The 14,678-nt window shown below is 46.5% G+C and overlaps 1 protein-coding gene and 1 pseudogene across 8 annotated transcripts in view; one reads left to right on the forward strand and one right to left on the reverse strand.

Moving 5' to 3' along the window:
• The window catches only part of NEMP2 (nuclear envelope integral membrane protein 2), a 28,915-nt gene extending 14,534 nt beyond the window's left edge, over positions 1-14,381 (reverse strand). For 5 of the 8 annotated variants that reach the window (XR_005385066.1, XR_005385065.1, XR_005385068.1 and 2 more), the window contains exons 1-4: positions 14,250-14,381; positions 6,008-6,123; positions 964-1,195; positions 770-842 (exon numbers count right to left, since the gene is read on the reverse strand). Coding sequence is in view for 4 of the 8 variants with exons in the window: in XM_038585172.1 (XP_038441100.1) it covers positions 770-842; positions 964-1,195; positions 6,008-6,123; positions 14,250-14,349 (521 nt within the window). In the remaining 4 variants the exon portion in view is untranslated. Of the gene's footprint in view, positions 1-769; positions 843-963; positions 1,196-6,007; positions 6,124-7,906; positions 8,151-13,601; positions 13,894-14,249 lie in introns of those variants that run through there. The other 3 variants (XM_038585175.1, XM_038585174.1, XM_038585173.1) reach the window with 3 other exon arrangements.
• On the forward strand, positions 7,273-7,373 carry LOC119867999 (annotated as a pseudogene).
• Positions 14,382-14,678: the final 297 nt, after the last annotated feature.

Consider the following 14,678-nt stretch of genomic DNA (forward strand, 5'->3'; position numbering starts at 1 on the left):
GAGGAATAAAAAGCTTAAGAAAGAAAATGTTATTGGAAAAAAGTGCCTTTTCATGAGAGAAGTTGTAATATACAGAATATCAGGATAACACGTTTATGCAAGAGTCAGGTACTTGGTAAATTCAACCTTCTGGGGCAGCTCCGGTGGCTCAGCGGTTTAGAGCTGCCTACAGCCCGGGGTATGATCCTGGAGACCCGGGATCAAGTCCCACATCGGGTTCCCTGCATGGAGCCTGCTTCTCCCTCTGCCTGTGTCTCTGCCTCTCTCCCTCTCTCTGTGTCTCTATGAATAAATAAATAAAATCTTAAAAAAAAAAAAAAAAATCAACCTTCTGTACCAGAGCTACAAATCCTGGAAGCAGCCTGAATCTAAGAGAGAGAGCAGCATCTGGCATCAGAAGACCTGAGTATAAATCTCAGTCCTAGCAAGAGCTAGTCATGTCATGATGAATGTTGGTTTTCTCATCTATAAAATGAGAACAATAATACAGAACTTACGTAATTGTTAGGAGGATCAAATAAAAAAAATTGTGTATTAACACCTGACACAGAATAATGCATGTAAACGCACTCTGTAATATACACATACATATCACGTGTACTGCTATGGGTTTTTAAAGGCCTTTCTGGCACCATCTTCAGACCTACTGTCTGTACAACCTAAAGCAAGAACTATAAGCCAGTGTGGAAATATTTATTAGCATAGGGTCAAAACTGTGCTAGCCCCTTTTTAATTCACAAAATTAAGAAAGCAAAAAATGCATACTTACTGACTCAAGGTCTTTGCATAAAAGAAGAGGAAAATGCCTGCCACAAACACAAAGCAGAGTTGGAAATCTACAACTGGAGTAAAAAAGACACACAACAAACAAAGATTTTGTGTCAGTGTAGTTAGTGAAACAAGTCGATCTACTGAAATGTCACTCCAGAAAAGCTAAATCAAATATAATGAAAACAGACTTACGATTTCGATTCACACTAATTGTATACATAAATCTCTTCCTGACAGGCGTCACAGAGAAGCACATGGTCTCTCCATATGGATTGATGATTATGGTTATTTCATTAGACATCTTTGGTGTCCAAAAATTATGAATCATACACTTGATTAAAGATAGAATGGTTTCTGGATACTGACAATTATATTTTTCTGTGATGTATACAATATTGAACAGGCCTGAACTGGTAATTTTCACCTATAAAGTAAGAGCAAACAAATCTATAAACACAGAAGTTAAAACGTCTCTGAAGTTCCTTAAAGTCACGAGCAGGTGAATAGAGAGAGCCCAAGAGAACTGACTAAAGAATGACATCTGAGTAGATGTCCCACAGTCCCAGGGTTCCCAGCCGTGGACCTACAGATCTCTGTTTAGTTCGAACATACTGGAGCATAGACTTTTGAAAGTGGATGTTTCTTCCCCTGAGTTGTAGGTGATTCAACTCCCTTCTAGCAAGTTGCTGTGGCCAAGGGACATGTGAAAAAGGACGACAGAAAGTAATAGGTGGCAAACTCCTTGGTTTATCACGAGGTTTATATTTCTATCATTTTCTACTGTGTTTGAGGAAAAGCACTTCCTCCAGATCAGCCAAGCATACGTGATTCAGGCTTCCCTCCTCGTGCCCCCCAGAGAAGAATCCAACCACAGATACCACTCAGGTCTCACAAAAAAGCACTAAGCAGGGATCCCTGGGTGGCGCAGCGGTTTAGCGTCTGCCTTTGGCCCAGGGCACGATCCTGGAGACCCGGGATCGAGTCCCACGTCGGGCTCCCGGTGCATGGAGCCTGCTTCTCCCTCTGCCTATGTCTCTGCCTCTCTCTCTCTCTATCTCTGTGTGACTATCATAAATAAATTTAAAAAAAAATTAAAAAAAAAAAGCACTAAGCAGACAGTGACAATCCAGTGATCACTAAATGACAATTGTGCTGCTGCCTTTGCCTGTCCCTCTCTGTTCCTCTTCTTTGTCCACGAGTAAGGCAAGCCAGAAAACCAGGCATCAGGTGCTATAACCCAATACCTACCCTCACTTCTCATGGACTTTAGCTCCTGGCTCACCATTGCTCTACTACTATTTCCTGTCATACCTCTCAAGGGATCGATATGCACAATACACCAAACTCCTTCCAATTCTCTGATTCTCGGCATCTTGAGCTTCTCCCCTAACACTCTCTGCCTGACCTCAGCTAACCACTCCAGTGGGCCACACTCTGGACCTTGTCATTACCAAACTACAGCCCCTCTACAGGTTGTTTCAGGCATCCTGCTGGCTGACCACCAACTCCTACCTTTCCAGCATGCCCCTTATAGTACCTTGACCCCAGGAAGTCTTTGACCCCACCATGGGTCAAGCATTTTTCCCTGCTCCTCACCCGTCTGATGTCCTTAGCCCCTTCTTATCCAGCTAAATTCCATGATCGATAGTTATAAATTATTCTCTTGCATGTACCCCTGACTCCTTTACACCACTCTTGCTTTGTCACACCTACCTGCAAAATCCAACTCTCTGCCCATTCCACTCTTGCCTTTGCACCACCAAATGGTACTAGATAAATGCATGGCAGTCTGACTTCACACCCATGAGCATGAAACTGAAGTGGGACCTGAAGCTACAGGTGATCAGACCATACATTCCTATCTACCCTCCAATCTGTATTACAAAGATTTAACAGCTTTTTATTCCTCAATACCAACACCTCCTCCCCACCCGCACTTTTGGCTGAAAATGGAAAAAGGCAATGTCAACAGGCTTCTGTCCCCATACTCAACAACTGGAGGGCACCGGCAGGCACGTGCTCTGCTTCCTACCTGTGGGGAGGAACTTTCTGCCACACAGGAGATTTAGAGGAGATTTTAAAGGCACTGAATCAGATCACCTTTATCTACTCAAGGACATCCTACCAATACTACTTCTTCCCTCTCTACTGGACAATTCCTATTGATATGGGAAAAAAAGGCAAAAGAAAAATTTAATTTCCTTACTACCTATAGCCCATTGAGAAGTCCTCGAAAGAAGCAGAGTAACATTCTTCTAGAAACTCAGCTTCCTTAATGTTAACACTTTGCTAAAGGCAAAGGCAATCTTAGCCCGACCCCCAGGACCCTGTAAGTCTACTTTAACATATAAAAATTCCTTCAGAAATTTCCTTTATCTTTAAACCCCCAAGATACATGTTGGCTGGCAATCATGCCCCTCACATATGACCCACCGATATACATCTGAAGAGTCTCATGAGTAAGGTTTTATTAGACAGTAATATATGACCTTTCCCCAACAATAGTAGCCTCCTCAAGGTCCTGGAAACCTTGCTTCCAAAATTCCTTAGAGACTTACGCTGTCCCTAACCCCCTCCCAACTTGAAAGTATAGAATGGGCCACTCCTCACGACCCCAGTGCATGCAGCTCATTCTGCCCACGGGTCCTGTCCTTGTGCTTTAATAAAACCACCTTTTGCACCAAAGACATCTCAAGAATTCTTTCTTGGTCACTGGCTTTGAACCTCAACATCTTTCCTACAACACTATCAGCATACAAACATGTTGATATTTTTCCCATTGGGGGGAAAAAAGCCTTCTATTGACTCCATTTTCCCTTCTAGCTATCCCCTTGTTTCCCACTACAATCAAATTCTTTTAAAATGTTGCCATACCTGCAGTCTTAAGTTCCTTTTCTCCCATTCTCTCTTTAAACTTCAATCATTGTTTCATTCCCAACAGGCTGTCCCTGACGAGGTCAACAGTGGCCTACATGTTGCTAAATCAAATGACCAATTCGTTCTCAGTCATCGTTTTTGATCCATCAACAGCATTTAGCACTGCTGATCACTCCCTTTTCCTTGTAACACCTTCTTCCCACAGTTTCCTGGACATCTTCACTTTGTGTTCCTTCTCTCTCTCCTCTGCTGGCTCCTTTCTCCCTTCCTATATATAAGGCTGATCCAGGCTCAGCTATTGGTCCTCCATCTAAACTCACTTCCTCTACTGTCTATAAACATGCATCACTGCTTACTTTTGCAAAAAGAAACACAGGAAAGACATAGAGAAGCTAGTAAGACTATTCACAAGGGGTGGGCAGGAAGAGGTAGAGGAAAGAGAGGGAGTGACACTTTTCTGAGAATACTTCTGTACATTAAACCATATTAATACCATACACACTAAAAAAAAATGACAATAAAATCAATTAGGATAGGGGAAAACCCTGAAAACAAATAAAAAAAAATATTTCAAATGGAAATGGAAACAAAACTAAATATATTTCAAATGAAAAATACAACTATATTAAAGGGGGGTGGGTAGTAATTTGTAATTTGTAAGTAATTTTGGAGCATAGTATGTAGTCTATATACTCTTAAACTAGAGATAAACACTAAACAAATATTGACAAATAAATAACAAATTACTATTCAAGCATTAGGCAAATAAATCAATGTACTGAGAATAATGAAAATTAAGTTCCCACTATCAGAGAAGAAAGTTACAAATATGTCAAGGAGAGACATTAGAATGAACCCATAGTATGGAAGATATCAAAACTCATGGTTTTCAACAGATAGAGAATCACAAATAGATTTGTACACATATGTATGTATATACATGTCTGTGTGTGTACACATGTGACAATGGTATCCCAGCACTAATAAACACACCTAACTCTGAGTATCTCTTAAAAAAAAAAAAAAAAAAAAGTATGATTCCAGAGCTGGGTTTCAGAAATCACAAAATAAGCCTGGAACATCTTGTTTGCCAGAAGATGCTCAAATGATAGGCACAAATTAAAAGGACAAATGAGCTACTTTGAAGGGGCTCCTATTGGTCAAATCCAGGACAATCTGAATATCAAAATAAACCATGAAGTAATAGATTATAATCCACTGAATGAAATGGCAATCCATAACACTATGTGGATATAAATAACCTGGAGAAGGAAAAACTCTCCCCTATTGAAGAATACTGATGAATGTAGAAAGAATAAGGGAATTAGAAAATGACCATTTGATTAACGTCATGATGATATCTGATTCATGCAAGCATCAATGGATGATAAAACTAAAGAGTGAAAAATTGATGAGGAAAAGGATATCTACATAGTTTTATTTTTTTTCTACATAGTTTTAAGTTATCTCCTCAAAAATCATTTATTACAAAGGGTACAATGGTCACTTCATAGTGGTAAAACTGTGAATTGCCAGATACCACCTTAACCAGGTGGCCAAAGTGGTGCCTACAACCAGCAACAGTACAAATCAACGTCATGTTCCTTCTGATATGCTGTCCTATCTTTTCCCTCAGGCTAGACTACTCTTTCTTGGTAATATTATCTTGATAACTCACTAACTTCATTAAAATCTTTCTCAAATACCACCTTCTCAACAAGAACTACCCTGACCACCCTTTTTATACTGTTAACTTGCTCCCTACCTCCCTCATTCTGCCTCCCTTGCTCTACATTTTCTTTTTTTCATAGCACTTACTAGTTTTATAATTTTCCTCTCTATTACATTTATGGCCTATTCCCTATACTCCTATACCCCTAAGAGTATAAACATAGGAGCAGGGATCTTTTGTTCACTGATGTATCCTAAAAGCCTATGCTCCTGGCACTAAGCAAGGGCTTAATAAATATGTTAAGTGCTGAATAAAGGAAAGTATTAGGCTACTGAGAAAAACTACTCTTGGCCATACCTGGGATCAGAGAGTGAGTGGCTTGGGATAGCAATTATTTTGGAAAGTAGAAGACACGGTGTTGTCCTGAGTGGTGTCTGAACAGTGAGCACACCGTGGTCACTTAGATACCATATTTATTTAGAGTGGTTTGGAGAAGGGCTCACGGAAAGTATGAAGAGTTAATATTCCCTTCCATACATCCCTTTCCCTTAGGCCATTCTATGTGATTCCCAAGTCACCTTTCATACTGATACACTGCTCTGTGTCATATAAAAGATATTTTTAATTCTTGAAATAGTACATTTTAATTCTCAGCTCTTAAGATGTGATTTAAACATAGGCTCTTACCTGCACAGTTGACCACATGTATTTCCACTCCATTTGGGAATTTCTATTGTAGCAGTAACAGTCTGAGTCAGAAGTCTTAATAAAATCCATTTCCTTCAGGGCTTTACACCTTGCAACTGAGAGATGAAAAAGAAAATATATTTCTGAAATATTTAATTTCCCAGAATCATACCCTTTTTTTTTTTCCTTTTTAATTCACAAGAATAATGCTATTTTTACATGCTCTGACCAATGGATTCTTCTACATGGTTATTACAGTCCTATAGTCTTTCCAACCTACAATAGACAGACAAAAAATTACAGTCCAGCATCAACACTCTTATGACACATGGAAGGTAGTCTAAGAACACAGAGAATAGGCACTTCAGTCTTGGGAGTAGAGGGCAAGAATTGGGGGCAGCTTCCTAGAGAAGAGGAAATGTGGGTGGAGCACTAAAGGATAAGTCGGAGGCCACGAGACAGAGAAGAAAGGTTAGAGCGTGGCAAGTGTGTACAAAACCAAGATTAGGGAAATCACAGAAGTGGTTCAGTTGTTCACTGAAGATGGAGTGTGGGGAATTATGACGGAATTTCAACATCTGCAGCTAGAGAGGTAAGCAGTGGTTACTACTTTAAGGAGTATGGACTAGGTGAGCATCAAAGTCTCAGCAGGTAACTGCTGACACTCACGAAGGCTTTACTGAAGAGGTCGGGGAGTGTGTGGACAGAGTTAAGGCATCAACACTGTCAACTAAGACACCGTGAACTTCCTAGACCTCAACGACAGCAAGAAGTCTTCAACATGGCAAAGGGAGGCCTGAAATGGCAAAGGGAGGACCTGGTGTTATTTGTTGGAGCTAGGCCTGAAATGGCAAAGGGAAGACCTGGTGTTATTTGTTGGAGCTACTAAAACCCGGAGGACAGTCTGATGGATGCAATCCCTGACAAAACATGACAAAAAATGGCGGATGGAGATAGGACTACTTCAACCTCTCTCCTGCCCTCCCATCAGGGCTCCTCACTGGCCAAACCCAATGGGAACCAAAGGACAAAGAAGCCCAGGTGACTCAGGCCACAGATGTCAGCTTTCAGGTACTGAGCCGGGGAGGGAAGGACAGAGAATGATCTGGGATCCATATGTAACATACAAATAACATACAACACAATACAGTACACAGAAGAGGAGAGCGAGGTGCCTTATTAGACGGTAAATACCGCAAGAAACATGTAAAGTAATGGGATTCATTTTATCTGTGGCTCCCTCTGAATTTAAAATGAAGTAAGACGTCCTCTTCCCCTGAGTCAGGGCTGGAGGCCAAGATCAGTCTTTGAGGATCAGTGTTGGCACAAGCCGGCCAGCAGGCTTGTTTTCCAGCCTCAGGCATCTAGAGCTGCTGGGAGCCCCACCTGCTCTACTCCAGGCCTGCTGACTGCCCGCCAGCCTGGGGCCTCGAGTGGGCACCACCCCCTCCCCCGCCCCCGGCTCCTTGAACAGTGCCGGGCTCCCGTGGGCCGCTCCTGGCCTGGGCTGCCACGTACGTAGCTTGGCCCCTGCCTGCCCCACAGGAATAGCCTACGTGCACCTAGACGGGCGGGCGTCTACCATAAAGATGCCCGTGAGGGAGTGCAGCCTCTCACCTCCTGCTCTCCCACCAAACATTGGCTTTGGCCCCAGGGGGACCACTGGGGGAGGAGAGGGTGTCCAGAGTGGGGAATTCTGCTGCGGCCGAGGCCACCGAGCTCAGGGAGGATTACCACTCCTCCCCGCTGGGTGAGGCCGGGTGCCAGCCAGGCCACTCCATCCTTCACTCAGCTGGGTCTCCCGCACGGGATCCCCTACAGGCCGGGATCCCCTATAGGACGTGAGGTGGGAGGTGATGAGCAAGAGCTGGGAATGGGGGGGGGGGCCTCTGCACGCACCCGGGCAGGTCAGACGTGACACTCGGAACAGTGGCCACGAGCACAAGCTCTGAGTGGTTAGTGTATCGAACCCCACAGCTCTGGTTCCACACGGTTGCAAGCAGGAAGTTCTCTATGTTGAAGTGCTTACTTCCATCAACTGACAAATGTTTTAGAAAAGTTTTCAGGTTCTAACAGTTTTTTTTTTCCACTAACAAAAGTTCTGGAAGCATCTCATTTTGTTCTAAAAGCAATAAGCCACTTTCTGTGGGAAAAAAATAAAATAAATTGAACTGAGATGAAAGTCATAAATTCTTCTGGATCCAGGATAGGGTGTCATCACTGTGTCTGTCAACAGGAAGCAGGCACAGAGAATGCTATGGGCACACAGAAAAATGGGCCTTATGCCCATCCCCCACTTTTATTTATTTATTCATGAGAGACACAGAGAGAGGCAGAGACACAGGCAGAGGGAGAAGCAGGCTCCACGCAAGGAGTCTGATGCAGGACTCGATCCCAGGACCCCGGGGTCACGCCCTGAGCCAAAGGCAGACGCTCAACCCCTGAGCGCCTGGGGGCCCCCCAACTTTTCTATGGGAAGTGTGGTCAGCTGCTCCAGAAAAACCTGAAATGAAGCTAGAACAACCTGCTGCACCAAAATTAGGGAAGGATTGAGTAACTAGTAACTGTCACAGTCATTTGGGGAATGATACTGAAGAAGCCCATGTAGGTCTGTGCCCAAGCTAGACGCATCCTAAGCATTGAGCCCAAGAGAGTGGAGACACACTTGAGAAGATGCAGAGAATACCGACCAATGTGACTGCATAAAGGTCACAAAGTTACACAAAGTAGGAAAGTCACAGGAGAATCCAGTATTTTCCAATGTGACACCATCAAATCACTTAAAATTTACTCTTAACATTGGGAGGAAATGCTTACATTTTTAAATATACCAACGCATTTGCAGAGTTTGAGAGTCAAGATGCAAATACAAAATTCTAAGAGACAGGTCTCAAAAAGGCACGTGAAGGAGGCTCTAGAGGTGCTCTGCTAAATATAGGAGACTAAAAATTAAAAATCCGTCCCCCAGTACGGCATGTTCATATACACGAGACCAGAAGGAGGACGCAGAGCTAGTGCTGAGGGAGCCGTTGGGTTACCCCCGGCCCAGGGATACAGGGGAGAGGGCCCTCCCGGACATCAAAGGGCTGGCAGCTGGCTGTGGAAAAGACGTCAGAGGCAAGAGAACCTGGGGGCACCTGAGCAACCAAACATAGTGAGAGCCTCCAGGCAGTGAGAGCAGAGGAGGACGGGGAGGAGGCTGTGGACGGGCCTTCGGGCAGCCCACGTTCTGCCTCCTCAGAGCCTCCCGGCTAAACCAGGAGGCGGGGTCCACAACTAGACCCCGGGGCCTCAATAAAAGACAGGAACTCCTACCTGTGTTGGAAAGGGAGCATTCGAGCAGGACGGGTGAGGGAGGGCGGGGCCGAGGTCCACAGACCCCAGCAGCCCGGACCACTGTAAGAAAGGTCCCTGGCGGCCAGTGCTTTCTTCGGGTTTACTCCCATGGCCGGTGCTCCAGGCCAGGGGCTTTTCTGCAGGGTGGCTCCGGGGCCGAAGCACAGAGAACGAACTACTGCTCTTGTTCGTGGTTTGAGGGAACATCCTCTTTCCGGGTCCAAGCTTTGCAAACAAATGCTGCCTTCCAATGAGTTTGTTTCCACTTGGTCCTAATCCATCTCCTAAATCATTTGAGATCTCTAACTCTTAAGAGCAAGATGGTGTAATATAAGTATAGTGCAATAATCTGAATTTAGAAGTAAATGCTTCTTTGTCATCCAAGCCAGTCTCCTTGCACTAGGATTACTGGTTTCCCTGCTTCTGGAATTGCCCTAAATATCAATTCCCCTCCAACCTATTCTCCAATCAGCATGGAGATCTTTTAAAAACATCAATCAGAGCACATCATTTACCTGCTCAAAACCGATGACTTCACACTGCACCTGTAATAAAAATCCACCCTCCCTTCCACGATCTAGCGCTGTGACCCTCTCTCCTCCTCATCCTCGCAGCTGCTCAGGCCACACCAACCCTCCTGTCCTCGAGGTGCTGAGCCATTCCTGCTTCAAGTTTTCCTACTTGGCAATTCCTTGACATGCAATCTGCTCCCCAGATTTTGGCAGAGCTTGCTCCTTTTGGTAATTTAGGTTTGCCCAAAAGTCACCTTCTTAGGAAAGCCTTCTCTGACCCCACTGTCTAAAATGGCACATTCCAACCCCTTTCACCCACTTGCTTCTCACTCTGCTTTATTTTTTCCTCATATTTTTATCAGCTTATACCCTGTCTTTCCATGAAGTTAGAGGCAGCATGTTCTTTACTGTACCCCCAGCCTTTAAAAATCTGTCTTCTGTGTATGTGTTTAATCTGGGAGGGTCAGTGGGTTATTCGGGCATGCACAGCTGAGACAATGAAAGCCTGGCCAATCTTTGTAAAAGGCTGCCTGGCACTAGTCAGCACCATAAAGGGAAGCGCACCCCGGCCCTCCCCTTGAAGCAATCTGATGTAATCCGACGTCCTATCCAGCCTGTGTCCCTGCCATCCCACCACAGAACCCGCGGACTCCATCTCCCCCTTACTCTACTCCATCATCCACATACCTTAACTACGGGGCCGAAAGCTGTAATCCTTAAGACCCCTTGGGCTAGGGATCTTCTTCTTTATCCTCCCGGGATAAAGAAGGGCAGAGAGAAGCAAGAGACAACAAGCTTGCATCAGTGCGTTCTGCATAAGGGACCTCCCAGTTAGAAGAAAGGAACAGGCTCTGAGTTTCTCTTGCTCCTCTACAGAATTAAGTATAGATGCGTAGACTGCTCTGCTACTGATACCTATGGAAACTACTAAAGGCACGTTGTAAAGTATTCCACCTGGAATTCTCCAGAGTGCTCTCTGGCTTTTGAAGTGAAGTTGATGTCAAATTCACACAATATACGAGACATAACAGGCCAGGTGTTAGCGTTTCATGGTGTGCTCTGGCTACCCTCATTGTTAACTCCCTCATTCAACCCCCAAGAGGACTCCTAACTAAGGAACTTGAAACTCACAGCTACAAGAAACTACAGATCTAGCTTCACGTGAGTTCGTGTAAACCTGAAGCCACCGGCTAGTTAGGCCAAGCCTAAGACAATGACCGTAAAGATCAAGACTGTTATCTAGGCTTCTTCTAGAAACACTTTACACTTCACTATCTACTTCCTCCACCTCCACCTAAGGGTGGGAAAGAGAAGACCTAGCCAGATGGACGGCTTATCTGAACTCCATCAGCTGTTGAAGGAGCTGCCCATCCAGCCCTGAGGTCTGGGAAGCTGCCTGCACGTCTGCAGGTGTCACTTATTTCACGGGGCCTCAGTCTTTGCTGGTTCATCTCTCCAAGATGGAACTTCTTGGAGGTCGCTGTAGGCAAACCCAAAGACATCACACTGATAATCAACAAAACTCCCTCTTAGTGCAATCGAGAAAACAAAAGGGAATTTCTAGGGATTCAGAAAAATGAATAAAAAATTCATTTGATCAGAAGAGAACAATTCCTGCCCAGGGACAGCTACAGCTTCCCTTGAGGCCGAGTATGTTTCTGCCCTACAAGGTGCCCCGTAGCCTAGGTATTCACTTCCTCAAACCTGATTCCGGATCCGGACAAAAATCTGAAGTGTGGGGTATCCCAGCTCTGCCTCACCTCCTAAGCACTTAGGAATATCTGCAGGGACAACCCTGAATGCCATCCTTACTAATAAGCTCCCCCAGCAAGGCTGCACCTCTGAGCCATGAAAGGATCCTCACCATAACGCCCTGTAGGCCTCAAAAGGTTTGCTTGATTCTGCAATAACCCTGCCTTCTGACTTTCTGGATAGTGGTGCCCAAACCGCTAAGACAAAGCACAATCATTTACATTACCAAAGCACTTGAGTCAGGCTTATCCTACCCAATGACATTCCTTAGTTCACTTAAATAGCACTCAATTTATAAATATTCAATTAATCTAATTTAAGACTATGTAGCTTATATAAAAAAGGGACAGATGGGTTATCACCTGCTTTCACTAATAAATTACATTTAAAATTACTCCTTTGTACCACTTTTGTCATTTATTAGTTTTCCTAAATGTAAAAGGATATATTTAAGTTAAAGAATTTAGTCATACATAAGGTAAAAATATTCAGTCGAAATTTCAGAAAAGGGCAGGTAGTACTTAAACCTACTTACAGAATATGCTAAAAATAAAAAGCACAAACGCTCCTCAAATCTTAGCAGATCTTAAACAACCTCCAACATAAAAATATTTCAGCAACGTTCCTTCTAAAAATTTAACCTTTACATGGCCCCCATATGGAAAGAAAATAACTTCAGATGAAACTATAATAAAATTTTAAAAGCCACCTATTAAATTAGACTGCTATTTTCTTCATTTGGCCTATAACTGCTTTTCTTTTGGAAAGGGGGGAGGGGAAAAAAACAAGAAGAGCAAAAAGCAAAAACCAACAAAACTTAGCTCCTGAAAGTTCGAAGAAGAAGGATTTTTCTGGGTATTATTTGCCAATTGACATTTTCAAAGGGGTTAGCATGGAGCACCAAAATTAGAAAGCAACTTCTCTGTTCTAACCCTATTTTTTTTTTAACCAAACTTGAATATAAATCTTGATTTTTGTTTCTCTGAGAATGTGCATAGAGAATAAATCTGAAGTTAGCGGATGCTGATGCACAATCAGGCTGATTCTAACTTTGAGGACTGATTTTTCTTCTCCATAGATGATCACAGGCCGTGGCCTATCACCGTATAGTTCACTATGAATAACTCTTCCTTCCAGCCAGACAACTACCTGCCTCTCCCATGTCACCTGCCTCTGACTTTCCTCCAAACAGGGTGACAGAAAGCCATCCTGGCTCCAGATATTCTCTATTTTACGGAAGGGTGTGTACATTCGAGAGAGAACTTTACAACAGTTAGTATCATCTGATGCAAGCTTCTTCTGTGACTGACAGGCCCTATTGTGAAGGGGAGCACCAGCTGTTCGATCTCAGTTCACAGAACCACTTTTAGAGCAGCAACGTTCCTCAGACCTAGTCCAGTCCAGAGGTTCCAACGTGGTGTCACCTGCACACACAGGACCCAGGATTGCTCCACAGCCTGTGCTGTAACACGTACCTGGGATGGCAAGAGTTGCCATAAAGCTACACAACTTGCCATTTTTCTTGGCTCTAGGCTAGAATTTTATCAACTCGGTGTACATCCTGCATCTCTTGGGCAGAACAGTAGCTCTGAAAAGCATTTAACCTGGTTAACAAAACAGGAGTCATAGTGGACACTAAATGTTGTAACACAAACATGTGAAATATTGGGTTATGTTGTAAACCATTCTGCGATAGAACAACTTTGTTTTAGTGATGAGAAAACCATGGTGCATAAAGATGCTGGGCCTGGACCAAGGTACTTCTACAAGTGTGTGTGGGGCGGGGGGAGGTCGTGAATGTCTAGAAGTCAAGGTTCCGGGGGTTGGTTCAGGGCTACTGACACTTTCCTGGCTGCTGCCATGCTCAGAAACCCTCCTTCTCAGGCGTATTTGTGATTTATTTTTCCATCTCATGTACAGACGGCTTACATTTCTTACTACGAAGCCCACCTCTCTTTACTCATCTATAAGATGGGTACGTAGGGGGTACTTACCCTCCCAGGGCGACTAGGCTATCACATAAGAGAGCACATCGAGAGCCCTGCTAACACTGCCAGCACTTAGTGAGCACTCCACAAACGTCTGTGCAATGAAAACTGGCAGAGAACGGTTCCCCGACGTCGGGCGACAGGCTGGCAGCTGGGGCAGGTGCTCCGGGTCTCTATCCTCAGACAAGGCCCTGCCCTCCCTGGAGGGGGCGCTAAGCCCGGCTTACAGCACACCCGGCGACTCCGGGCGCAGAGGCGGCCAAGGAGGCGGCGACGGGTTGGTGGGCGGGGCCGGGGCCGGGGCGGGGCCGGGGCTGAGCGGGGACCGGGACCCCGGGAGCCTGACAGGACGAGGAGGCGCCCCGCCCCTGCCCGCTCCCAGGATCCTCGCCCCGCCCCCTGCCCGCTCCCAGGATCTTCGCCCCGCCCCCGCCCGCTCGCCCCGCCCCCTGCCCGCTCCCGGGTTCCCCGCCCCCACTCGCCCCCCTTCCCCCTCCCTCCCTGCTCCCCTCCCCCCCCCCCCCCGCTCCCCCGCCACCGCGGAGCCGGGCGGGCGGCCTCAGGGCGTCGGGGCAGCGCGGCCGGGGCCGGGGCCGGGGCCGGGGCCGGGGCCCGTGTGCGCCTGCGTGCGCCGCCGCCAGAGCCCGCCGTTACCTGACAGCGCCGCCGCCTCTCCGCGCACGGCGCCCGCGGGCAGCGAGGACAGAGGCGGCAGCCAGAGCAGCAGCCACCACCGCCCCGGCCGCGGCCGCATCCCGCCCGGGACCAGCTCCGCGCCCGCGGGCCCGGCTCGGCCGTCGGGACGGAAACGGCGGGGCCCGCGGGGGGCGGCGAGGCTTCCGCGTCGGCCTGGGGGCGCTCCCGGCAGCCCGCCCCGCCCGCTCCGCCCCTCCCGCCCCTCCCGCCGCGGGGCTTCCGGGCCTCGCCGTCGGGGGCGCAGGGGCCGCGCAGTCCCGGCAGCCTCTGCGCGGGCCGCCGGGGGAGGGGCGCTGCTCGGCCGCGGCCTGGGGCTTCCGGGACCCCGGCGGGACCCGCGGGCTTCGGGCCGGGGGCGGGAGGGAGGGGAAGGGGGCGCTTGGGGGG

This window comes from Canis lupus, chromosome 37 (assembly GCF_011100685.1).
Source record: "Canis lupus familiaris isolate Mischka breed German Shepherd chromosome 37, alternate assembly UU_Cfam_GSD_1.0, whole genome shotgun sequence".
NCBI lineage: Eukaryota > Metazoa > Chordata > Mammalia > Carnivora > Canidae > Canis > Canis lupus.